This window comes from Pinus tabuliformis, chromosome 4_2 (assembly GCF_031772625.1).
Source record: "Pinus tabuliformis cultivar Carrire ecotype Pingquan chromosome 4_2, CPIR1, whole genome shotgun sequence".
NCBI lineage: Eukaryota > Viridiplantae > Streptophyta > Pinopsida > Pinales > Pinaceae > Pinus > Pinus tabuliformis.
In genome coordinates this window covers 1,129,186,716-1,129,214,297 of record NC_142304.1, presented here as the reverse complement: position 1 = coordinate 1,129,214,297, position 27,582 = coordinate 1,129,186,716, and the positions used below count along the sequence as shown (strand labels likewise).

The window sequence follows — 27,582 nt, the reverse complement described above, 5'->3', positions numbered from 1 at the left end:
ACAAGAGAGCTCATTCCAAATTGATATTCCAAATTGATATGGTTCAGAAAAGGGCACGCCATCCCATCCCTCATCCCATCCCTTCCCTTTCCATTTGAGCAAAACAAAGATATATTTTTATATCATCTGTGGCCATGCATTTTTTACCACAAGAAAGCTCATTCCAAATTGATATGGTTCAAAAAAGGGCACACCATCCCATTGCTTCCCTTTCCGTCCGAGCAAAACAAAGATATATTTTTATATCATCTGTGGCCTTGCATTTTTCAACAGCTTCTCTGATGCAAACAATACATAGAATATAACAGATGGACAGTTCTCATGCCTCTAATCTTAAGAAAATATTTCTACCGTAACAAGTATCACTCCATGAATATGGTGGAGAAGCAATTAATTTTTTCATTTGTTCACCCATCAAAATCAGTTTATAATGACATTCCACGTTGCAGAATGCTTTGTCACCTCTGCATTAATCAGCAAACAGAGAATGAGATTAGCTCTTGAGAATTGGAAAATATAATCAATTCAAGGTGAATTTCAAAGATTAAAGAAAATTCTAACATAAAAACCATGTTTTGATCATTATAACAAACCTATACATGTAGATGTCCTTCCAATGGTTCAATTGTCGATTGCAAAGAAAGCATGCTCTGAGAAAATGGGCAACATGAAACACTTCAACATTTGAATTGTTGAATTGCTTTGAGATGGGGTGGCTAACATCCCATACTCCATGTTCATGTTGTTTCCAAACAGGGCATTGCACAGTTTCACACTTGATAACCGTCAAGAGCCATCGGTAAGAGTAGTCCCTGACTGTGCATTTAAGAAAAGTGTAGAACATTATACCTGTGGGTTAAACCGAGTTCAGGCAGGCTAGACCCTTGCTTACCCGGGAAAGATCACAAACCATATTCTTGTAAATAGCAAGTTTAAGGGAACCAAATCCATGGTGGTTGTCAAGATAATTAACATAGAATAACAACATAGCAAGAAAATCGTCATTCACTACACACTGAATTTAAAATAAATCCTTATGGTCACGGTATGGGTATAAGCATAAGGAGAACTAAGTTCCATTACACACAGAAATCACGGTATGGGTATAAGTAGAAGGAGAACTAAGTTCCATTACATACATAAAATTGAAAGACATTCTGAAAATATAGAATAACAACATAACAAGAAAAATCGTCATTCATTACACACTGAATTTAAAATAAATCCTTATAGTCATGGTATGGGTATAAGCAGAAGAAGAACTAAGTTCCATTACATCCAGAAAATTGAAAAACAATATGAAAATATCAATCGCATTGTCTAAACTAAAAAAGCTAGGAAACTGTAGTAATCATTCTCCTTGACTAGACTATTAAGAAGAAATTAGAGCAGTTAAAACTACCTAAACGTCGTTGAAGTAGCCATAGCTAAATCTGAAACCCTCCTCCGAGAAACTCTTCCGTAGAAATTAAATAGGGTCCATGCATTAATAACAAAAAAATAAATAAGCCGCAGACTTGGTGGAACATTTGTCAACCTGGAAAAAGAAAGGAAGCACTTGGTTATTTAGGGGAAGATAATTTCAAACCACCTTCGAACTGTGATTGAGAACCATTCACTCACCTGTGAACAAGAAAACAAGACGGGTCTCATAAGACCTAGATAACTCATAGCAAAAAGGGGAGAAGAACCACTTTCAACCAAGAGAGCAATCGCAAGAGGAAGATGAGATGATGAACCCTCGTGGAGTCAATTACCCGCCAGACGAGGATTATTGCAGAGACAAGAAATGAGCAAGGTTTCCACTCCTGTAAGCCAAGGGAGAGGTCGAGGATTGGTATCATCACTCCAGAAGCTGGGTAATGGATCGTTCTTTGCTTCAGAAGGTGTCGCATTAGCTAAACCTTAGCTAGACTTTTCCCTGCTTTCAGGGCGGACAACATGTCAGGCATATATCCTGCCTCCTTCATCCGCTTAGACAAGTGATCCAGCATTGCATAAATTCTCTCTGACTGTGGGTGTGATCTATCTCCTACAATAAATTTGTGCACCACATTCTTGATTTCAATCCAACTACATCCAGGATTCTTCTTTACCTCCCTATCTTTCATCATTCTTCTCACCTTTGCAACATCATCCCACTTGCCTGCAGCAGCATAAATATTTGACAGCAAGACATAGGAAGCTGCATTTTGAGGTTCCAAATCAAAAAGGTGTTCTGCTGCACGTCTACCTATATCAAGGTTTCCATGGACTCTGCAAGCACCAAGCAAGGCCTTCCACAGAATAGCATCAGACTCATAAGGGATGGAGTTGATAAGGTCCTCTGCTTCATCCAAGTGCCCTGAACGACCAAGAATATCTACCATGCAGACATAGTGCTCCACTCTTGGTCTAATACCATGATGCTGACTCATGGATAAGAAATAGTGCCAGCCTTTGTCCACTAGGCCTGTATGACTACATGCAGCCAGAACACCAAGAAATGTAACGTGATTTGGAGTCAAGCCTGCTTGTTGCATTTCTTCAAAGAGTAGTAATGCCTCCCTGCCATGTCCATGCTGAGCATATGCTGATATAATTGTGGTCCATAAGACCGTGTCAGGTTTGTAAATTTTATCAAATGATAGCCGTGCATCATCTAGGTTCCCACATTTAGCATACATATCAACTATGGCACTTCTCACAAAAACATCTGACTCAATCCCACTTTGATTATTTGAGCATGAACCTGTTTGCCCTGTTCCAGGGTTGCTAGGCCAGCACATGAACTTAACACAACCAATTAACCAATTCTTTGTTCCTATGTAGCATCCTTGCTTTGACATAAGTTGGACATAGATGAGGACTTACACCGACATTCCATATTCAACAGCTCTACTTAGACATTGACATAACTCATATAGACATCTCTATGATTGGGACTCAGCAACAGACAAACTCTGCTGTCAACTCAGCAGCTTATGAAATGGCCAGAGTCTTCTTAAAAATTTCAATATTTCTACAGTTGAGGATTGTAGCAAAGCTCAGGGATCAAACTTAACTCCATGCTTATGAGGCATCCGCGTTCTCACAGTTACTTGCAACTCATTCTCAGTTTTAATGGGAAGGTGATATATGGTGTATTATTGTTGTAGTGGCAGGGGATGGATTTTAATTGTTGGTTGGACCAAAAGAAATTGATGCAAATCAATATTAACTAGTTATTGATAATTTTGCCCACTGAGTTCCCTGAGGTCGAGTATAATGCTTTCCTTGCTTATCAAAGAGTATTGATTCTTTTCAATAGGAGTAGCATGTGAGTATCAGTTTTATAAAGAAGATTCTTTTTATTATTAATAAAAATATAGATAGTTAGTTTCATTTTAAAGGGTTATAAATATGAGTTATAAATACAAGACTTAAAAGGTTGTAAATATTTCAAGGGTTGTAAATATGAGTTATTAATTGTTTTTACTCAAAACATGATAAATAGCAATTTAGCAATTTCTTTTTAGTTGAGTGACTCAAATTCATGTTTCTTTAGGTTGACGGTAAACCCACTAAAGTGGAAAAAATTGTGATTCCAATAATTAGAGGAATTGTCATCATGGGGTGATAAGAAATTTAATATTCCAAGAAGAGGAGGTAGTAGTAGATTCTAAATAAATTAGCAATGCAATAACATAAATGTTTGCAACAAATTTAAAGAGATCCACCTTGTTGAATAATGCACACACTACATGGATAATGGATTTCCGCACTTTATGCCTTACGGCGTTTTCTTTGCAACATCTGGTGCAAATGCTAGTTTTTAGGCTCAGCCTCATTTATTCAAACTCCAAACAGACGGAAATATTTATTAATATGAGGGGCGGGGGTCTTCCTTTTTTTAAATTTACCCAGCTGGAAGATGCCGAAAATATTTCTGAATATACTTTTTCATTTATTCAAACTTCGGTTAGACGGAAAGATTTAATTAATATGAGCGCAGTCTTTCTTTTTGAAATTTAGCCCGGAGGAAAGATTTAATTAATATGAGTGCGGTCTTCCTTTCTGAAATTTAGCCAACTCGAAGATGTAGAAAAGATTTCTGAGAACACTTTCTTCATTTATTCAAACATCAAATAGACGGAAAGATTTAATTAATATGAGTGCGGTCTTGCATTTCCGAGAATATTTTTCCATTAATTTTATGCCAGGGCTGCCTTTCTTACTTTTTCTCACGGTCCACTTTATTCAAACTTCAAAAAGGTCCTCTTTTTGAATTCTTCCCGCAATTATCGAACAAACCCGAAGATATCGGACAGATTTGATTCTTCTGGCAATTATGCTGCATATAGCTACACTACCAAACTCCATTTTCATTCCAGAAATGCAGATTTATTACGTTCCTTCACTTTTCTCAGAATGTGTATTATCAGAATGCTTCTCCTCGCCACCCTTTCTTTCATTCTCTTTCTCAATCCTCCTTTTGTCTTTTCCACACCCATCGCCCATTTCCCTCGTCTCACCAATGTTTCTGATCAACACGCTCTGCTTGCTTTCAAGTCTGCCATCACATATGATCCCTATCAATCATTAGCTGCCACCTGGAAACCAAATGTTTCATTCTGCCAGTGGACGGGTATCATATGTAGCAGGCGCAGGCAGAGAGTCGTTTCCCTCAATGTTTCAAGCATGGGATTACAAGGTACAATCTCTCCCCTTCTCGCCAATCTCTCCTTTCTTACAGTACTTGATCTTCACAATAACAGTTTGCACGGCCACATTCCCCATCAATTGGGAACCCTCTCTCACTTAAAGATGCTCCGCCTCTCTAAGAATCAACTCCAAGGTTCCATTCCACCCACCCTGCGTATGTGCCGCAATTTGCAGAACTTGACTCTCTCCTTTAACAATCTCACAGAAAACATTCCCCGACAACTATGTGTTCTCCCGAAGCTACTGACCATGACCTTGGGAGAAAACAATTTGGTGGGAACAATCCCGGACTGCTTGGGAAACATATCCTCTTTGCAACAATTAGAATTGGGGGAGAGCAACCTTCACGGCAGTGTTCCTTCCGAATTGGGTATGCTAAGCCAGCTCAGCTTTCTTAATCTGAATGCTAATCAGCTAAGTGGCAGCATTCCTTCTTCCCTTTTCAATTGTACAAAGCTTCAAGTGATTGCCTTATCAGGAAACCAACTCAGCGGAATAGTGCCCATGGAGTTGGGTAAATTGACACATCTGCGGAAGCTTTACTTAGGCGGCAATCACCTGATTAGCGACAGCACCACGAGATGCCCCCTTCTTTCTGCCCTTAGTAACTGTTCCAATCTACTAGATGTAGACTTATCCCAAAATAATCTCACAGGGCAATTCTCGTTTTCCATAGGCCACCTCTCTACAAAACTCTACTACTTAGACTTGAGTTTCAATGAATTAGCAGGAGGAATACCTCCACAAATTGGAAACCTAACTAGTTTAGTGTACCTTGGTTTAGGAACTAATTTTTTTACAGGATCAATCCCTTCTTCAGTTAATATGTTTCAGAAGTTGGAGAGGTTATATATGGATTCCAATAATTTACAAGGAAACATTCCAATGGAAATTGGGCAGCTAAAAACCTTAGGGCTCTTAGATCTCTCACAGAATAATCTCTCTGGAAGAATCCCTGATTTTGTGGCCAACCTCCAGCAGCTAAGATATTTATATCTTAACCATAACCAGTTATCAGGAAATATCCCTGCAAATTTAGGGAAATGTGTGAACTTACTCTTGCTAGATCTATCATACAACAAACTTACTGGGCACATACCTCCACAAGTTGTAGGCCTTGCAAATTTAGCCTTCTATTTTAACTTGTCAAACAATTTATTACATGGCCATGTACCTTTAGCACTAGGAAAGTTCAATAAGCTTCAAGCCATAGATGTTTCTGCAAATCAATTAACTGGTTACATTCCAAGTGCACTTGGAAGTTGCCAAGAAATAGAATATCTTAATCTTTCTTGCAACACACTTGAAGGTCAAATTCCACTATCCCTCAGTGAACTTCTCAGCCTTCAGGACCTAGATCTCTCCTCCAACAATTTGTCAGGTGGAATACCCATATCGCTAGAAAATCTCACAATGCTCCATCACTTGAATTTTTCTTTTAACAAGTTGTCAAGAGAAGTCCCTAAAGAGGGAGTTTTCAAAAAGATTGTGGCCACTGCATTTATGGGAAATCTTGCTCTATGTGGACCTTGGGTAAATCTACCACCATGCTATGCTCATAAACATGAAAGTGTTCTAAATCTAAAAAGAGTTATTGCACTCGTTTTTGTTGTAGCATTTGTTGTATTGTGTTTGTTTCTTGCAATCTTGTGGAGACGAAAATGCAAGAGACATATTCAAAAAGAGACTGGTCCAACATTAAATGTGGGTCATCGAAGAATCTCCTATGTAGAGCTCGTCATCGCAACAAATGAATTTAGTGATGCCAACTTGTTAGGAGTTGGTAGTTTTGGCAAAGTGTACAAAGGGATTTTGAATGATGGCACAATGGTGGCTGTCAAGATTCTCAATCTACGAAATGAAGGGGCTCAAAAGAGTTTTGATAGAGAGTGCAAAGTTTTGGGTAAAGTTAGACACCGAAATTTGATTCGGGTCATAACCTGTTATTCAGATCTCCAAATCAAAGCTTTGATATTTCCATTAATGCCAAATGGAAGCCTAGAAAAGTGGTTATATCCCGATGATCGAGAACAAAGTAGTTTGAATCTGATTCAAAGGTTGAATATAGCAATAGACATCGCCCAAGGCATGGCGTATCTCCATCACCATTGTTTTGTGCAAGTGATTCATTGTGATTTGAAACCCAACAATATGTTGTTGGGTGAAGATATGACTGCATATTTAATAGACTTTGGCATTGCTACTATATGTTTTGCAAGTAAAGAAGATGGAGCTCTCACTTCCACAAATGCACTCAAAGGATCTACAGGGTACATTCCTCCAGGTATTTTTTAAACTATATACCATCTTAAGCAATGTTATGATTTTCTTATGTTTGCTTAACATTTTGAATTAAATAATTTAAGATGAGGATCTATGAATGCAGAATATGGAGTGGGAGGACAAGTTACAATAAAATGCGATGTATATAGCTATGGAATACTGTTATTGGAAATGCTCACTGGAAAGAAGCCCACACATGACATGTTTGTTGAAGGAATGAACTTGCAAAAATGGGTGGGTAGTAGTTTTCCAAACCGAGTACAAGAAGTAGTCGACATGGGTCTATTGAGGAGGACTAATAGATGCAGTGAAGAAGATAAGGATCTCAATTGTCTCAGTTCACTCATAAATGTGGGCTTATTTTGCACAAATGAATCTCCTCAAGGACGACCTACTATGATGGGCATTCTATGCATGTTGCAAAACATCAAAGACACTTTTTTGAGCACTACTGCCATTCCCAAATTCCAATCAAATCTAACACATTTGTTGGGTAGTACAAGTACTACTATGAACAACATTTGTGAAGGTCAAAGTTCTTCCACGTCTTAGTCTATTGTAACAAAGTGGTAGTTATGTAACTAAACTATGATGTAATTTGAGTCTTATTTCCCTTTCCTTGTTTGTACATAAATATGTGGTTGATTGTATGCAAATGTGAACAATAAATTTAGATCCATTGTCAATGATGTTTTGGAAATGTGGAAATGTTTTTATTATTCTAAAATTTCTTATTCTCTCTCAAAAAAAATTATGTTCAATATCCTTTGCATGTATAACTGAATGCATCACACTCACTTGTATTAAACACATTAAAAGTTATGCATAACTGAATGCATCACACTCACCTTGTATTAAATACATCAAAAGTTTTGTATTTCTTTTAAATGATTAAAACAGAGAAATATTTTTTAGTTTTGGAAATTATAGAAATAAATGTCATAAATTCTAGTTGATGAATATAATTATCGTTGATTTTTTTCTTTTTTTTTTAAACAATATAACTAGTGTTGTTTACATCCATACCCATGAAACTGGAATGATTAGAACAAAATCATAAGCACATACATACATTCGTACCCTATTGAAGAGGTTGTATATCTTACAACATATATTAGTAATAAAGTAAAAAGTTAAGTGTTATTATTAGACTATGAAACATGTGATACTTCTTTGCCCTGAAATGTATGGAGTTATGCAGCAACAAACTAACTATACAAATTAAACATTCCTTCATTTTTCAACAATCTATTTTGATTCTAAAGATACTATGATTCAGAGCCATGTTAGTGATACTATGACTCAGAGCCATGTTAGTGATACTATGATTCAGAGCCATGTTAGTTTTGATTAGAAAGAGTCCTAAATTCTCAGACCCATGATGGGAAAGTCCTAAACTATTAGAGCCATGATCCATTCATGAAAATTGTATTTGATATTGGATGTTAAAGTAGTGGAAGTTCTATTTTAAAAATTATCATTGCTATTTTAAAAATTATCATTGCTATGGGATGTTAACGTAATGGAAGTTCTATTTTTTATTTTTTTTAATTTGTCATTGAAATTTTCAGGGTGTTTTAGACACGCCGGGGATTGATGGTTTAAGGAATATGAGAAGAATCCTACCAAGCTAAATGACCAGAAATTTAACAGGAACATAAAATAATGGGGTAGAAGTCAGGGTTCTGTAGCTATATTGACATTAAATAAGATTTAGGCAACTTGCAATTGAAAGAAGAATTTATGTCAAATTGTTTGAGAAAAGCAGGATGAATTTCTCAGATTTGATGTCAAATTATCTGAGAAAAGCAGGATGAAGTTCTCAAGGGATTGCAGAGATTTTCGACATCAATTTTCCCACTCCAAATCCCACCAAGAAAATCTCGCTAGTTGGAAAATTTGCCGAGCGCATTGCTCGATCATTATTATTATTCATTACTATGTTCATCCATCTTCCAGAGAGCCTGTGCATGTGTATACCTTTAATTTCAAGATTTCTTGAAACACATAGTCGAAGTTCATTGAAGAAATACAGAACATGTTTGTGATTTCTTCAATATAAAAAATCTCAGTGAAGCTCGTTGCTTTGCTTTAGAGATTGAAGAAAAAATAAGCACAAATGATCCCAGATGCCAATGATTTCAATTATTCGTTTTTTGGTATTTTGTATTTGACTAAATCAACTCTTATTCAAAGCCCCTTTTCGAATCTTTGCCCGGGTTAGTAGTATGAATGGTTTGTTTGTTCAGGGTGAACCAACTCAATTCATTTTGAGTTGGGTTTTCATTGCTAATGATCTCTATGATGCTAATATTACAAATCTGATTTGATTTCAATATATATCATAGTGTTATGTTATGTTATGCATTGACTTCTATGATGCTAATATTTCAACAGGATTGCAGTGTTATGGAACAACAGGAGGGACTATTTTATTTTTTATATTGACAGGAACAAAAACAATTATTTAAAATGGGTCTAACTTCGCCACAAGGTATATGGAGAATGCAGATCAAAGCGGACAGCAACATCTTCCAGATTCAGGATTTTTGTTTTCAGGGTATACAGCTTTAAAGAATGGTAATTAATTCTGGTATATTTTTACTTTTCACATCCACACATGGCAGATCTCTCAGTGAAGGTATACCCATCCTTATTTGCAGTTATATTTTGCAGTTTTGTAAATCTCTTTGATTTCTATATCTACTGATCTCCTCTCAGTTTCCGTGTATGTATTCTGGATATCCTCCAAATTATTTTGTCATCCTCAAAGATGTGGTATGATCCATTCTACAGTCTATGCATCTGGCATTATATCATAGACATGTATGCTTATAGTTTCAAAATATATATCATAAATATATAGTTTTTTTTTTCGTGCTGAAAAAAAATACTTCAAATTTGACTTCTATGATGCCAATACTTCAAATCTGATTTGATGGCAATCTATCTCATAAGGTCTTACGTATATTGGCTATGTTGCTGTTATACAAGTAATCCAAACACACTAGAAATGGAAACAATACGACAAAGCCAACCATGGGTAAATAAAAAAAGTGAATTATAATTATAGAGTTAATCATAGGTAAATGTTATTGTGTTAAGGTTTTTCTTTAATAGGTCACCCTTAAGTATTTGAAGAATATAAAAAAATCATCCATATTATAGTGAATATAGTGAACTTTATATTTATTCAATGTTTTCAGATACTCCAAAGTTAATAGTCCATCTTGCCTCCTTCCTAATTCAATTTTATGACGTTGGGAATCAAGGTGAGATGATTTTGAGGTAGACCAAGCCGGGATTGTATTATCACTTGTTTATCATAGTTCTAGCGATCAAAATTAAGTCTCTTGCAATGAATCAAGTATGGCTTAGCTCTTAGTTTGCCTAATTGTTGGGTATACGAACAAAGTCCCACATTGATTAGAAGTGGGAAGGATCATGGGTATATAAGGATGGACAAATATCTCCATTGGTATGAGGCCTTTTGGGGTAAAGCCCAAAAACAAATCCATGAGGGCTTAGGCCCAAAGTGGACAATATCATACCATTGTGGAGATATGCGGTGTCCAGAGTCCTTAACAAGTGGTATCGGAGCCAAATTCGAAGTTACCCAAGTAGATGAATCCTCCGAATATTGAACAAAGATGGTGAGCCCCGGTAAGCCCGTGGATGAGCTCGGTTAAATAGGCGGTGTGCTCCGGATTCTTCATGGACGTGTCCTGGTCCCAACACGGTGAAGAGGAGTTGACCTGGGATAGAGCAAGCTCTCGAGACAGGTGGTGCTACCATGTAAGGCGGGTGCTTCCAACGCATTGGAGCAGAGAATCCTGGCCATGTAAGGCGGGTGCTTCCAACGCATTGGAGCAGAGAATCCTGGTTGGTAGAGAGGGGAGAATCCTGCGGATGGATAATCGTTCGAGGGGAGGCTCGATGGTCCTTTGTTCGAGGGGAGGATTGTTGGGTATACGAACAAAGTCTCACATTGATTAGAAGTGGGAAGGATCATGGGTATATAAGGATGGACAAATATCTCCATTGGTATGAGGCCTTTTGGGGTAAAGCCCAAAAACAAATCCATGAGGGCTTAGGCCCAAAGTGGACAATATCATACCATTGTGGAGATATGCGGTGTCCAGAGTCCTTAAAACTAATATGGTTTTGCTTGGTATCCCTTCCCCTAGTTTGGGGATGAATCCTTGGTGTTAGTAGTGTTTTGTAGGTGGTGATTCAAGAAGATTATTCATCTTATATATCTATATATAGCTATAGAGGGGGAGCAAGTTTCTTAAGAAGGGAGATCGAGCAATGGGTTTAGGCAATGGAGAGAGGTAGTGGTGTGGTGGTGGAAGCTATAGCCAGTGGAAAGGAAAAAATAAGTCACAACAACTGATTTGGAGTCAATGCAATATCCATTGCAATATACACACTTCCAGGACTTAGGCTAATGTAAATTTTTTAAAGAAAAATATACGTTGGGAATAGTGAAGGCCATAATAAGACATTTATTTTCTTTCCTAATCAAAAAATATTTATAAAAAATAAATTATTTTAAATACAATTAAAAAAAACTTTGGTTCCCCGATTTTGGGTAATCACATGCGAAACAAGGAGGGCTAGTTGTCGCATGCCATTCCTTGAACTCACCACAAACCACATTCATTGCATCTAGTCGAAGGAGGTCTAGATGAGGACAAGGCCATTAAGATTAGAGCATGACATGCATTCCACCATTACTGTGGATTCTGACATTCACTCCAACATTCGTTCTTTCATCCTCTCTACTCTGCAAGTGGATGGTCAATGGGGGTCAGGAGTGGCAATCAAACTTAGGTTGTTTCAGGTTTGTGGAAGAGATTTCATAGGTCTAGTCATCTTAGTGAGGGGATGTAGTCGAGCTAGATGTGGGGGCAAAGGTCATGGGTTCCAACCTCTCTCTCCCCTGCATGGTCAAGGAAAAGAACAGTTGGATGAGGAAATGCCTATTCATATCCACCACCTCATTGTTTCCATGGACGTTGAGGAGAGACTAAATATAGGGAATGGCCACTGCTCATACGTAATTTTCTTTGCAGACAACTCTCTGATTAGGAACAAGCCTGGGAGAGATCCGAAGGAAGATTTGTTGAACTCAATGCCTTTCTAGTTCACACATAAATGGCCTTAACAAACATGTCTAGAGAAATGGAATTTCCCTTTCCCCTCGTCCCCCTCCTCTAGTGTTGTCTAATTCGAATACAGGGATTGAAGAAGTGGAATCCTCCAATGAAGGAAAAAGACTTCCTAGTCTAGCTCACACAAAACCTCAAGCCAATAGAAAAATGGTGGTCGACAGTCACATCTCACCTGAACCAGTCGGGAAAGCGATGAACTTATCCAACGAGTTCGATGTTGAGGGAAAAACCAAAGGGGAGCCCTCACAAAGAAAAGTAAAATCATACACTGGGGGAGCATTCATCGAATGGGAGTGTTCCCCTTGGATTCCTAAAGGATACGATAACCCCTTCCTCTACCTGTAGCAACAAGAATTGGCTAGGAAGGAAAAAACTCTGTAAGGTAAGGTTCCTAGGAAGCAAGTGCATCTCACCAAAACCAAGACTTATGAGGGAAAGGAACCGCCCAAACATGCATGCTAAATTGCCTAGATAATCTTTCTCAAAGTATTAACTTTTCATGTTATTTATTTTTCAATTATGTTTACATTATTTTGGTGTCATTTTATCACCATTATGGCTTTGAACTCTTAGAGAGAGCGTCTGATTTCCTTTTCATGGGTTGTTGGTCTCCCCAATTTTTATCTTGTCCTCTTTGTTTTAGTCATGTTCAAATTACTTTTCTGTCTCTAAGTTACCACTTTTTGTTCAAAACTATTTGAGAGACCATGTGGGTTCCCTCTCATGGGAAAATGGTATCCCAATTCTCTCTTAACACATTCATGTTTTTCTGTCCACAAATAGCTATTCCAAACCTCCATGATTGTATTCTATGTATATTTTTTAAAATATAAAAAAAAAATTGGCTTGATTGTAAAAAAAAACTTTGGTTAAATGAGTGATATAAAGATAAGTCAAAATAGTTAATAGATTTTGAGTGTGATATCTATCAAGTCATCAAGGTGATATTAATCACCATATACCTATGCCTGGTAGGTATAAGAAGAAATTACATCATTTGGTAGCTTCAAAACAATGAATGAAAATAATATATCACTATTATGTTAGAGAAGATATGTGGATCTATTATGAACCAAACATTTTTTTTATTTTTTGGTATTACGAGAATGCTTCTATTCTTTATTTCATTATACTTTTCATTCCTTTTTGGTTTACCCCACTTCAATTATCTAATTTTTGGCATTCTCATCTCAATAATGCTTTTGTTTAAGAGTCTTATTGACTAACAATTATTGATAAGTTGTACGTGTCTTCTTTCACTCTATATTATTGCCAACTCTCTTCTTTTTTGTGATATTTAATAAATTTTACATTTGTGTGGTGTCAAACTCTTTTCTATGTTATCCCTCTTGCATTAATCACAACCCAGAAAATCCACCACAGATAGTTGTTTTTGTGTATGTAGGTTGCATACCCTGTTTTTCTTCAAGTCATCTTGCACCAACATCTCCAGTTTTGAAATTTGTACCCTCATTTCCATAACATATAAATCATACCTTTTCTTATACTTACCCATTTTATAATTGATGCAAGTTACAACAGGCCTTTTCTTCACTTCTCCTCCCGCATTAGCTCCTCTCATGTGAATTCCTCCTACATTACCTTGTAGTCTTTCCCACATTATTCCCTACTTAGGCATTCCTACACTTTCTCTCTTGTTGCATGTAGATATTAGAGGAATTCCTTGGTAACATCTGATATTCAATTCTCGTATTCATTATTCTCCCCTTGACATTTTTTCAAGATGCATCAGATCATTAAGGCCAGCACATGCTTCATGTGACTTAAGATATATGGTATTAAATTAGGCACATTTCTCATTGACTTAAATAACCATTATAGTGAGGATCAAATGAGTGAATGACTTCAACAAACTTGTTGATTACTTGAAAGAGAATCTTGAAAAGTGATTAATTGCAAGAAAGACCAATTTGACATAGTACATCAAGTTGGTTATGATTTAAAAGACATTCAAGATGAGTTTCTTCAAGTTCGAGTGAAACAAGAAATCACCATTGCACCTTTACAAAATTCCATTGGGTAATCACACAATGATCAAGAGCTCAGGACCAAGTGTCGTAAAATGGTCAAAAATGAAAGTGCATAGAACTGATTGGAACCTGAATGACCGGATATAGCTCGTCTTCCTGATTTCGGCACCACAAACGGTTCGAAAAACGGTCACCGTATGAGAAAGTTATGCTAAAAACAAAATCGCCCAATAACCCTTAATTTTTGAATTTAAAAAAAAAATTAAAAAAAGAATATTCCATGGAATATTCCTTGGAATATTTCAGGGAATATTCCTTTTGGGCAGTGAATCAGAAGTTGCCACGTGGCAAGCCCAGAGGCCGCCACGTGGTGACGTCAACGAATCTCTGTGGAGCGCATGTTAAAATTTTGGGAGTGCGAAGTTTTGAACCCGCAACCTATACTCTGCAACAAACACGCCTTACCAAGGCACCACCGGGGTTTCATTTGTTATATGGGCAGAGAAAATTGTTAATGAAGTTTAAAATTCATTTGGGCGGGGCCCAAACGGGGCCAGCCCCATGCCATATGACCCAGCGCCCAAAATCATGGGCCTAAACCCCCACCGCCTGGCACGAAATCCAATGTTAACCGCCAACCGGATTTTTCGGTCACATGCAATTTTAACAACCAGTTAATGCCCGGTATGTTTGGCGGAGATTCTGGCAGGAGTGCCAAAATTGGTGGGCCCACCATATTTGGCGGGCCTATCTGGACTTAACTAAAGTTAGCTGGAGTTTTTGTAGGGGCAGCTGGCAGTTGGGAGTAAATTGCCATAAATTTGGCTAGGAAAGGTGGTTTTGGAAAAAAAAAAATTGATTTTGGATCTCTTCGACCTTCTGAAGCCATTGGCATAGGTTTCACAGCCATCGGAGGTCATTTGCAGAGGTTTTTGCTTCGTGGAAGTTCCAGGAGCCACTAGGGCCAAATCAATTTGGGAGCTGCATTGGGAATTGTGCAGCCATTGAATGTGGAACGAAGGTCATTCCTGAAGGTTTTCAGCATTTTGAATCCATTTCTACAACTCGTTTTGCCTTCTGAGGCATTATTCTCACTGTTTAGCTTCAGGGAAGCTTTCAGGGCCACTAGGGCCATTTCAGTGCTTCAGTTGTTTGGGGGCTATGTTCATCTGTTTTTGGTGATTCAAAAGCCTATGTCTACTATTTTCGACCTTCTGAGTCTAATGGCAGAGGTTTCAGAACCAATTGAGGTCATCTTCACCTTGAAATTCTCCATGCAAGTTTAAAGGGCCATTAGGGCCAATTGGGGAAAGTACTGTATGAAGGTACAATTTCACTGTTTAGTGTTTGGGAAATAGCATGTCTAACTAATTCCTATCTTCTGATTCTGTATTTACAGCCAGATCTGTCCTTCGAGACACCCATATTCTTGTATTAGCCTTTGTAGCATTTTTAATACAAGATGACAAGCTTAGTTGGAGAGGCTTGGTCCAGCAGATGTAGCCCAGAAGGGGTGAATTGCTTTATCATTTTAATGTCTTTATGTGCTGAAGATGATATGCTAAACAAAACTGATATAAAATATTAAACAGAAAATATACATAACTTGCATACACACATAATCACCTATTCAGTTGCAGAAATTTATTTGCCTTATTCCGCAAGACATCAAATTTCAAGTATGTGTATGTCAAAGACTTCTAAGTGTTTACTTTGTTATTTCTTTAGGCAGAGCCTGTAGAGGGTCAGGTAGCCTCTGGAACTCATCCTCTCTTTAGAGGTGACATGTCCGATGAATGCCCCTACAGTCTATCTCTGTATAAGAAATAATAAGTTTTCACATTTTTAGAGGTCACTTGGAGTGTATAGCTCACATTTGCAATTATGGGAAATGGATACCTTGCACCCTTAAACAAGTACATTCCATTTTCAGATCAGATGGTATCAGAGCACTAGGTTTGCTTGACTGACATCACTAGCTTGATTGTGTAGCTTGAAAGGTGTCTTAAGCAGTGTTGAAGATTGACTGCTTTATTATTCTGCAAAGTACTTGTTGTTTGAGTTTGTTGAAGCTCTTTTGTTCATTTTTATAATGACAACTTCCATAAGTGAGTTCTCAAAATCGTCCTCCTTCACAAGATTCTTTGATGAAGGCTTGAAGCAAGAATTTTTCATCATGATGAATATGGTGAGAGAAATGTATGAGGATGAAAGAAAGAGCTCTAGACTTCAAGAGCAGTTGAATTCCATGAGGGAAGAGAAGCAGTTGCTTTCTAACCAATTGCAGGAAATGGAAGGCCAACTTCATATTGCAAACATGAATTTGTAAAGGATGCATGAGTTGGAGACACAACTCCTTGTTGCCAAAGAAGCCTTAGCCAAGTATGAGCTTGAAGAAGAGGCAAAAAATTCTAGTTTGTCTTCAAATTCTTATAAGAATGTTTATGTTGGTTCTTTTGAGAAACATACCAGAGGCATAGGGTCCAAGTTGATGTCCAAAATGGGATATGAAGGAAAAGGATTGGGAAAACATGCACAGGGTATAGTTGAGCCAATAATGGTTGAGGTAAGGCCTAAGAATTTGGGTCTTGGCTATGGACAATCTTATGGAGAAAGTTCCAAAGCAGCCATGAAGGCAATGGAAACAGTTCCTAGAAGGAGTTTCATTTCAGGTTCTCTATCTCAAGGTTGTAAAGGTTGTATTCTTGAGGAATGCAATAGTTTGAAACATGCTTTGCAGGAAGAAGGTGTGCATAAGCATGCACTTGAACAAGAGAATTGTGAAAGCTCTAAAACCATTGAAGGGATTGATGGTGTTCCAAAAGGAGCTTCTTCTTCATTTGATTCACCTCCTCATGAAGGTAATGAAGGTGAAAGACAAAGGTATAAATCTGATTTCAATCATAGTTCCTTTGATCATGTAAAGCATGGAAAATTTCTACACAAGCATTGGAAAAGAATTGCATGTTCTTTTTGTGGTTTCTTTAACCATAGTGTTTCTAGATGTTGGAAAAGAATGGCAACATACAGGAAACTTTTGAAGGAAAGGAGGCAAGAAGCCAAAGTTCCATTGAACAATGAAAATCATGCTGTCAAGAATATGAACATGTGTTGCACTTATTGCCATAAGCAGGGACATACTGCTGAAAGGTGTTGGACTCTGAATCCAACAATACTTCCACGAAAGTTAAAGAAATTGGAGAAAGAGTATGGCAAGAATGGGAAGGAAGTTTCCATCATTGATATGTGTCAGGATGATACACATGTTGATATTGATGTGCAGTTAAAGGAAGCGCCTTTTAAATGGATTGGTAAGAAATGGTTAGAATTCTTATCCAATTAAAGTTGCATGACTTTTGATTGAATGCATTTCTTTGTTAAGGGAATGCAAGTTGCAGGATGGAAAAGCTGAGTATGAGACTCACTCTATTGCAGCGAAAGTTATATTCATTTCAGCTTTGAAAGTACATGTACATGTGATCGAGGATATTGTACTTATGATTGTACTTAATAGAAAGTTGAAGGATAAACTGCATGGATGAGAATGATATGCATGAGCACAGGGATCATGATGATTTCCTTGTATTTTAAACATGTATGTGTGATTAACTTGAAGGGTTGATTACTTTGTTTTAACCATGCATGTAATGTATTATTGACCTAGAAAAAAGTTAATTTGATCTCCAAGATTGAAAGAGGAGAAATGATGAAGTGTTTCATCTTTGTAAAAGCCTTCTCATTTGGGAGGCAACACTTCTTTTGGAGCGGAGGTGCCATGGATGGGCATCGTGACAGTTGTTGGCTGAACGGAAGAGGATATTTTTGTTCCTCAAGTGCTATACAGTTCAGTTCAGAGATTCAGTGAGCTTTTGGGGACCAAAAGCCTTCTCATTTGGGAGGTGTGATCAGGAGCTCAGGACCAAGTGCCGTAAAATGGTCAAAAATGAAAGTGCTCAGAACTGATTGGAACCTAAACGACCGGATAGATCTCGTCTTCCTAATTCCGGTGCTGCAAATGGTTCGAAAAACGGTCGCCGTATGAGAAAGTTATGCCAAAAACAAAATCGCCCAATAACCCTTAATTTTTGAATTTTAAAAAAAAAATTAAAAAAAGAATATTCCATGGAATATTCCTTGGAATATTCTAGGGAATATTCTAGGGAATATTCCTTTTGGACAGCAAATCAGAAGCTGCCATGTGGCAAGCCCGGAGGCCACCACGTGGCCTGGGTGACGTCAGCGAATCTCTGTGGAGCGCATGTTAAAATTTTGGGAGTGCGAAGTTTTGAACCCGCGACCTATACTCTGCAACAAACACGCCTTACCAAGGCACCACCAGGGTTTCATTTGTTATATGGGCGGAGAAAATTGTTAATGAAGTTTAAACTTCATTTGGGCGGGGCCCAAATGGGGCCAGCCCCCATGCCATACGACCCAGCGCCCAAAATCATGGGCCTAAACCCCCACCGCCCGGCGCGAAATCCAATGTTAACCGCCAACCGGATTTTTCGGTCACATGCAATTTTAACAACCAGTTAATGCCCGGTTCGTTTGGCGGAGATTCTGGCAGGAGCACCAAAATTGGCGGGCCTATCTGGACTTAACTAAAGTTCGCTGGAGTTTTTGTAGGGGCAGCTGGCAGTTGGGAGTAAATGGCCATAACATTGGCTAGGAAAGGCGGTTTTGGACGAATTTTTTTTTGATTTTGGGTCTCTTTGACCTTCTGAAGCCATTGGCATGGGTTTCAAATCCATTTGAGGTCATTTGCAGAGGTTTTTTCTTCGTGGAAGTTCCAGGAGCCACTAGGGCCAAATCAGTTTGGGAGCTGCATTGGGAATTGTGCAACCATTGAATGTGGAACGAAGGTCATTCTTGAAGTTTTTCAACATTCTAAATCCATTTCTACAGCTATTTTTGCCTTCTGAGGCATTCTTCTCACTGTTTAGCTTCAGGGAAGCTTTCAAGGCCACTAGGGCCATTTCAGTGCTTGAGCTGTTTGGGGGCTATGTTCATCGGTTTTTGGTGATTCAAAAGCCTATGTCTGCTATTTTTGACCTTCTGAGTCTAATGGTAGAGGTTTCAAAACCAATTGAGGTCATCTTCACCTCGAAATTCTCCATGCAAGTTTGAAGGGCCACCAGGGCCAACTGGGGAAAGAACTGTATGAAGGTACAATTTCACTGTTTAGTGTTTGGGAAAGAGCATGTTTAGCTAATTCCTATCTTCTGATTCTATATTTACAGACAGATCTGTCCTTCGAGACACCCATATTCTTGTATTAGCCTTTGTAGCATTTTTAATACAAGAGGACAAGCCTAGTTGGAGAGGCTTGGTCCAGCAGATGTAGCCCAGAAGGGGTGAACTGCTTTATCATTTTGATGTCTTTATGTGCTGAAGATGATATGCTAAACAAAACTGATATAAAATATTAAACAACAAATATACATAACTTGCATACACACATAATCACATTCAGCTGCAGAAAGTTATTTGCCTTATTCCGCAAGACATCAAATTTCAAGTATGTGTATGTCAAAGACTTCTAAGTGTTTACTTTGTTATTTCTTTAGGCAGAGCCTGTAGAGGGCCAGGTAGCCTCTGGAACTCATCCTCTCTTTAGAGGTGACATGTCCGGTGAATGCCCCTACAGTCTATCTCTGTATAAGAAATAATAAGTTTTCACATTTTTAGAGGTCACTTGGAGTGTATAGCTCACATTTGAAATTATGGGAAATGGATACCTTGCACCCTTAAACAAGTACATTCCATTTTCAGATCACACAAAGATACTTTAAAGAAGGTAGCGACTTCAAGATAACTCATCGACAATATCAATTGTTAGGTTTTAGGCACACATCAAGTATTTTAAATGGAAGAAGCATTGAACACAAAATAGAGGTTTTTCCAACACTATTTTCTCTTTATTATATGGTTAGTGGGAGCCCCATCCCTATCCTTAAATGGATGAATGCATTTTTAATTTTCTAGAATATTATAGACCTTATTTAAACATTTGTATATTTTTTAGAGGTTCCTTCAAGAACTACCAAGAGTCAATCTCTAGTGTAATCTTTCAAATTTGACTTTTAATCTTGAAGATTGCAAGAGTGTAACTCTTTTCATCTCAATGAGTCTGAATGAAAATGTCTTTTAAATTTATTTGTAAATGCATCCCACAATTAATTTCTTATGTCAAAATGTTTGATTCTTTACTCAAAATTATGCTTGAAATTATTGGTTTCAAAATTTTATTTAATTCCTATATCAATGTATATTATATCATTCTGAATATTTAATGTTTGGTCCTATCTCAAGCCTCTACAGTTTTCTATATTTTCTTGAATTTGAAAGTTCTTTGTTAAAGGCGAGTGACCTCTCTATAAAAACAAGGGGGGAATGTTGTTACCTCAAATTTTATCATTGAAATTTGTAGGCATCATGTCTAGATGAAAGCATCTGAGCTAAGACTATCTTCTCAACCTTACTCCTCATCAAGGTTGATACAAGATCAATCAATTGGAAGAGGAATTTTACAATATCAAGGAATTGTGAGAATTAGTTTTGAAGACCAAGGAGTTGGATGAGATTTTTTTTTAGGAGAACCTCCAAACATAAGAAATGTTGTATATGAAGTGTCACCTTTCCTTAATGGCTTTAATTTTTCTAGGGTCTACCTTAACTCCTTCATGAGATACAATATGACCCAAATATTCCACCTCCTGGACTCCAAAGAAACATTTGGATCTTTTTGCATATAATTGTTTCTCCTCCAATAGTTGTAGCACCTTGTCAACATGTTCAACATGATCCTTCCAAGACTTGCTGTAGATTAGTATATCATCAAAAAATACTAACACAAATTTTCTAAGGAATGGTTTGAAAATTGAATTCATCAAACCTTGAAATGTTGAAGGTGCATTGGTAAGGCCAAAAGGCATGACCAAAAATTCATAATGACCCTCATGAGTTCTAAATGCCATTTTCGGAATGTCTTCAATCTTCATTCTGATTTGATGATATCCCGAATGAAGATCCAACTTGGTGAAGTAAATTGATCCATGCAATTCATCCAGTAATTCATCAATGACAGGAATGGGGAACTTATCTTTAATAGTGGTCTTGTTGAGCTCCCTATAATCTGGACACATGCGCCATGATCCATCCTTCTTGTGCACCAATACTACTGGAGCTGAGAAAGAACTTTGACTTGGTTGAATTATACCAGCCTCTAGCATTTCTGCAACCATACGTTCAATTTCACTTTTTTGGACATATGGATATCTGTCTGGCCTGATGTTTGGAGGAACACTTCCTGGAATCAGATGAATAGCATGATCATGATCACGCATAGGTGGGAGACCTTTGGGAGTCTCAAATACCTTGGAATGATTGTCCAGGACTTTTTGGAGATCTGGAGAAATAGATGATTCCAATGTGGAAACATCTACCGAACATAATTGTGCAATTACACCTCTTTGCTCCTTTTTTAGAAGATTTGTCATGCCATTAGAGCTGATTATCTTTCCTGGTTTCCCTGCAATACCCCTTAATTCAACTTCCTTTCCTTCCACAGAAAATTTCATGAAAAGTTCTTGAAAATTAAAAGCTATTGTACCCAAGGATTGTAGCCATTGGACTCCTAGTACAACATCAGCACCTCCCATTGGAATGGAAAGCATTGGGCTAGTCAATACATATTCTCCCATGGATAGCTTGATATTATGGCACTTTCCAGAACAATTTATTGTTCCTCCATTTGCAATCATCACTTGACACTCTGGTGCTGGATATAGGAAGCAATTCAATTCTTTTGCTACCCTACAATGAATAAAATTGTGGGTGCTTCCTGAATCAATCAACACTATTACCTTTTTCTTCTTGATTTGTCCTTCTATCTTGATGGTTTGAGGAGTGGTAATTCCCGCCAATGCATTACAAGATATGGTCGGATTTATTTGTTCTTCATCTAGGCTTTGTTCCTGAAATATATCCTCTTCTTTTGACCTTTCTTTCTCCTTTTCTTCTTCCTCTTCACAATCTATGTAGAATAATTTCTTCTCAGCACACTTATGACCTTTTGTGTATTTGCTATCACAATTGTAACAAAGCCCTTTTGCTCTTTTTTCTTCCAATTGTTGTGGTGTCAACCTTGTAGGTTGTGGAAGACTATGGGCAACAACACTTCCGTCTTTATAGTTGTGAATGGTATGCTTCCTAGTTGCCATAATTTTGCTTTCCATTTTTCTTGCTAACCTGAATGCCTTCTCTAATGAATCGGGTTCCCAAAGGCGCACATCATGTTGGATATTATCCTTTAAAGACCCTATGAACACATCAATCCTATGCTCCTCTAGAATATCTTTTACCCTTATGTTCAATTTTTGGAACTCCTCAATGTGCTCCATTATTGAACCCTTTTGTTTGAGACTTATCAATTGGCTAAAAAAAGTGTTGCTTTTTGTATCCTCATAATGTGCTATCAATTCTTCCGTAAAAATTGCCCAAGTGATAAACTGTTTACGAGAACAAAGCCATTGATACCATACAAACTGATTTGGTTCCAAATATAAAGTTGCCATACGTACCTTTTGTGTGCTTTGCACATTATTGAGATCGAAGAATTGCTCCATTTGTAATATCCATGTGGCGGGATCCTTGCCATCAAACTTCCTCATATCGATTTTTGGAACATGTCGAGTCTTCGATCCAACATTAGAGTCTATGGAATCATGATTAACATTTCTTTTATTCTCATCATGAGTTTCCTTTAGTACTATTTCACCCTTAGTGACCATTTCTTGTAGCAACTTATTCATATTTATCTTCAATTCGTCCATGTCTGTCTTCAAATCTATCTTCAAATCATCCATCTTAGCTTCCACGTCAATCATCTTAGCTTCTACGCCTTTCTTTAAACAGTCCATATTAGCTTCTACACCTTTCTTTAAACCATCCATATTAGCTTCTACATCTTTCTTTAAACCATCCATCTTAGATTCTGTTCCTTTTTGTGCAAGGGACAGTTGTTGCACTTGGTCTTGTAATTTTGATATATCATGTTGCATTTCTTCCTCTTCTTCATGAGTCATGCTAGAGCTTTCAGGTTCCTTACTAGGTGTTTGCATTTTCTTTCCTCAGGGCATCAGTTACCGATAATAATGCTCTACTATGCCCTTTGAATTCCTTCAAAATAAATTTTCAAACCAAGCTTAAGAAAAAATTTAAGAAAATCTACACACCTTTTTTCACTTTGTAGGAGCTCGATATTGCCTCTGATGTATCTCTGTACTTTCCAATCATCTACTTCTGAATTTGTGAGCTGTAGTAGCCCTCTATGTCCTCTTTCCAATGCCACAAGTCTGACCCAAATTTGATTCTCCAAGGAAGAGTTATGTGAAATCTCCCACAGTGACTTGCTTATAGACTAATTCAGTAGAGTGAACTTGTACGACGTGCCATGAGTCACTGTTTCGACCTCTGGATCTGAAACACACATAAAAGAAACTACAGTCCGTCCTCTTTCTATACTTTTTTACGAAATTTCAATCCGATCCTCAGAGAGAAAGTTATGACGATTTTCCCCAGGTCACCTGTTTTGAATGTAATTCAAGAGTCTGCAAAAAGACCAACTTCCTCAGATCATATCTCAGAAAATATCGCGTGAAAAGCTCTGAAATTCGGACCCAGGGTTCAGCGCCAATTCTTCTCAAATGGGTTTTTTTTGCGACTTCTTAAACGTCACAGAAAAAAAAGTTATAGCGAAAATTCCACGATGACCTGTTTGGAGCAGCGAAACCCTAGAATCCAAAGCTCTGATACCAAATGTTATGAAACCAGCTCAAGAAAAGATAGAAAAGAAAGATCAACGCCTTAGAATTCAGCCTCTTCGAGGGGGCAACCTCCTTTACATTACATAAATGAACAATTCTTGGATGATACAAATGACAAAACCTCCTTTCTATATATAGGAGTCTAAGGAGTCACCATATAATCCAGCCGACCTAACAATAATAATATAAAGCCACAAAAATAACAATAGAGGGATTCTATGGGGCACAGAAATAACAATATGGGGATAATAGGGGCACAAAAATATAAATAAGGGGTATAACTACATTAGTAATGGGGTAATCACTAGTATTATAGGGACCCAACAGACAACCTCCAAACATAAGAAATGTTGTATACGAAGTGTCAAGAACACAACAAGAGGAAAACATTGTGTAGATTAATTACACACTGCAACAAATGCAAAATGAGATTACATGTCTCAAGAGAAGCGATAATATTATTTCACAAAAAAATGTCCCATGAAAGAAGAATGATGATTACCAAACCCTAGATAATGAATTGATAGAAGTCAAAGACTTGAAGAAAATAGACCAAAAGCACCCTGCATGCGAAATCCAAATGTAATTGTATTAGGAGAAGATGACGTGTTTGAAGAAAGTTAAGAATATTTACATCCATTAATGTTGAAATATTTTAAGAGTCTCATATCTTAGAATCAATGAAATATGAAGAAAATATGCATATTATTACTCATGATGACTTTGTTGAACTAGAAAATTCTAAAGAATACTAAGAAAATTTGGTTTAGACAAAAGCTCAAACAAGAAAACTCAAACTATATAATTAAGTTGATGAAGGAAAAAATATTAATAATTCACCTAAATCAATATTGCAACAAGGAACTCCATATTTGATAAAGGAACAAGATAACATCACAAAAAAATTGCCTTACAATATTGGATAAATTTAGGAAGCTGCAAATCACTTTGTCTCTTCTTGACTACCTCAAAAAAGGGTGAACCTACTAAAATCTTAGAAAACATGGGTCCATCAAATTTAAGAATAGAAGTAGCTTTGGTTGGTAGTCATGAAAGACCCAATTAATTTCAACAAAGAGTAAGAGGAAAGGTTTATCCTTTTATATTCCTATTGAAAATCACAACTCTATTGTGCATAATTGCATGGTAGGCAACAAAGCTACAAATAATATCATGCCTTTCAACAAAAGGGTCCTTGGGGTTAGAATGCACTAAATATTGTGAAGTTAGAGAAAATATTTATGCTATTGATTCAAGAAAAATCCTTTCCTATGGTGAAATTAAAGACTTTTGTGCATGGATAAGATTGCCAACATATATAACCACAATATTCACTATAGTTTTTGTCAATCTCCTAGCTGCCTATGGAGTTGTTCTTGGTCATGATTGTTGTTCTAGGATTAGAGGATATATCCAAATGCAGTTGTATTAGGAGAATACCATGTGTTTGAAGAAACTTAATAATATTTATATCCATTAATAGTTGAAATAATTTAAGAACCTCATATCTTATAATCAATGCAATATGAAGAAAATATGCAGATTCTTACTGCAGGTGACTTTATTTAACTAGAAAATTCTAAAGAATACTAAGAAAATTTGGTTTAGAAAAAAACTCAAATAAGAAAATTCAAACAAGATAATTAGGTCGGTAAAGGAAAAAATATTAATAATTCTCCTCAATCAACATCACAACAAGGCACTCCATATTTGATAAAGGAACAAGATAACACCAAAAAAGAAATACCTTATAATATCGGATGAATTTAGGAGGCTGCAAATCAATATGTCTCTTCTTGACTGCCTCAAAAAGGGAGAACCTATTAAAATCTTGTAGAACATGGGTCCATCAAATTTAAGAATATAAGTAACTTTGGATGGTAGTCAAGAAATACCCAATTAATTTTAATAAGAGGAAAGGTTTCTCCTTTTTATATTCCTATTGAAAATCACGATTGTATTGTGCATAATTGTATGGTAGGAAACAAAGCCACAAATAATATCATGCCACTTTCAGTAATGGGATCCTTGGGGTTAGAATGCACTAAATATTATGAAGTTAGAGAAAATATTTGTGCTATAAATTCAAGAAAAGTCCTTTCCTATGTTGAAATTAAAGACTTTTGTGCATGGATAAGATTGGAAACACACATAACCATAGTATTCACTATAGTTTTTGTCGATCTCCAAGCTTCCTATGGAGTTGTTCTTGGTCATGATTGGGGTTCTAGGATTAGAGGATATATCATGAATTATGGAAACTATATGATATTTTCAAACAAAGAACCGTTACTAGAATCCCAAGAGAACAAAGGAAACCAATTTTATTTAAGAAAAAGGAATCAAATGTTGTTCAGAATTGTCAATATTTAGGGATAGAAAATTATGATATCCTCAATATAACACTAAATAAATATTGTCAAAGTGATATTTTTCTTGGATTTTGGAAAATGTCATTCAATGACTCTTGTTTAAGTTATGGAATTTGAGTCAGGAGAGTATTTCATGGTCCAAGCTCTCATATTTATATTATGCTTTTAGACTAGAGTTTCCTTGCACAAATAATAGGCAGAATATGAGGCACTAACTGAAGGGTTAATACCAACCATTCAGATTCATATTAAATATTTAGTTATGAGAGGATATTTTGAATTGATCTTAAATCAAATCAAGAAAAAGTATAATATAAACAAGCAATGATTGGAATGTTATGCTACAAGGGTTTGGGATATTCTTCAGAAATTTCAATCCTTTTGACATAATATTTGTTCCACTAGAAAAAAATCAAATGGATGACTCCTTGGTAGTGGAATGATCCCTTTTCAATCTAGATGATCACATATCTCAAATTTCTTTACATGTAGAGAACATCTACTACCCATCAATACCCGGTATTGTGGATTAGTGGAAATTCTTCGAAAATGATGAGCATGCCAAAGAATTCATGTATCATGCAAAAGAAATGCTATCAAAATATCAAGATTCTAATTATCCCCTAGATGATGTGGACCATAAAAACACAATCCTCACTAATGATGTAAAAATCCCCTCTCCCAAAAAGATATATCAATTTTGAGTCTTTATTTACAAGAAATTGTTAATCACACAATGAGAATCTTAAAAAAGAATATTATTTAATAAAATTTCAAGAAACTCAAAAGATTAATATTGGTATATAAGAAAATCCAAAATATCTAAACTTGTAAACCAACTATGCCCAAAAATAAATTCAATAATACCTTGATTTATTCAATGAGTTTCTATATGTCTTTGCATGGGCTTATTATGACTTGAAAGAATATGATATATCTGGTTTCCAGCACATGATACCACTCAAAGAAGGTGGAAAACCTTTTAGGAAAAACACTAGATCCATAGATCCAAATTTGAAGCCACCAGTCAAAATCAGAGTTGAGAAGATGAAAAAGGCATGTATTATACTTCCAACAAAGATTTTAAGTTGATTTCCAATGTTGTAGTAGTAAAAAATAAGAACGACGTATTTAGATTTGTGTTTAGTTTTTAGATCTTAATAAAGTGTCCGCGAAAGATAATTATCCACTGCCTAATACATAATTTCTCCTCATTGAACAAGTTGTTGGTTTTGCTTTAATTTCA

The 27,582-nt window shown here is 36.7% G+C and overlaps 1 protein-coding gene and 1 pseudogene across 2 annotated transcripts in view; one reads left to right on the top strand and one right to left on the bottom strand.

The window, feature by feature from the left end:
• Positions 1 to 1,099: 1,099 nt before the first annotated feature.
• On the bottom strand, positions 1,100 to 3,795 carry LOC149173637 (pentatricopeptide repeat-containing protein At2g03880, mitochondrial pseudogene; annotated as a pseudogene). The gene is made up of 2 exons (XR_016259698.1): positions 1,624 to 3,795; positions 1,100 to 1,537 (listed from the first exon to the last, which is right to left on the bottom strand). The product of XR_016259698.1 is annotated as a pentatricopeptide repeat-containing protein At2g03880, mitochondrial pseudogene (transcript).
• Positions 3,796 to 4,932: 1,137 nt separating this feature from the next.
• The window catches only part of LOC149173636 (uncharacterized), a 33,720-nt gene continuing 11,070 nt past the window's right edge, over positions 4,933 to 27,582 (top strand). The window contains exons 1-2 of the mRNA XM_089426774.1: positions 4,933 to 6,967; positions 7,070 to 7,200. Coding sequence (XP_089282900.1) covers positions 4,933 to 6,967; positions 7,070 to 7,200 — 2,166 coding nt within the window. The remainder of the gene's footprint in view (positions 6,968 to 7,069; positions 7,201 to 27,582) is intronic.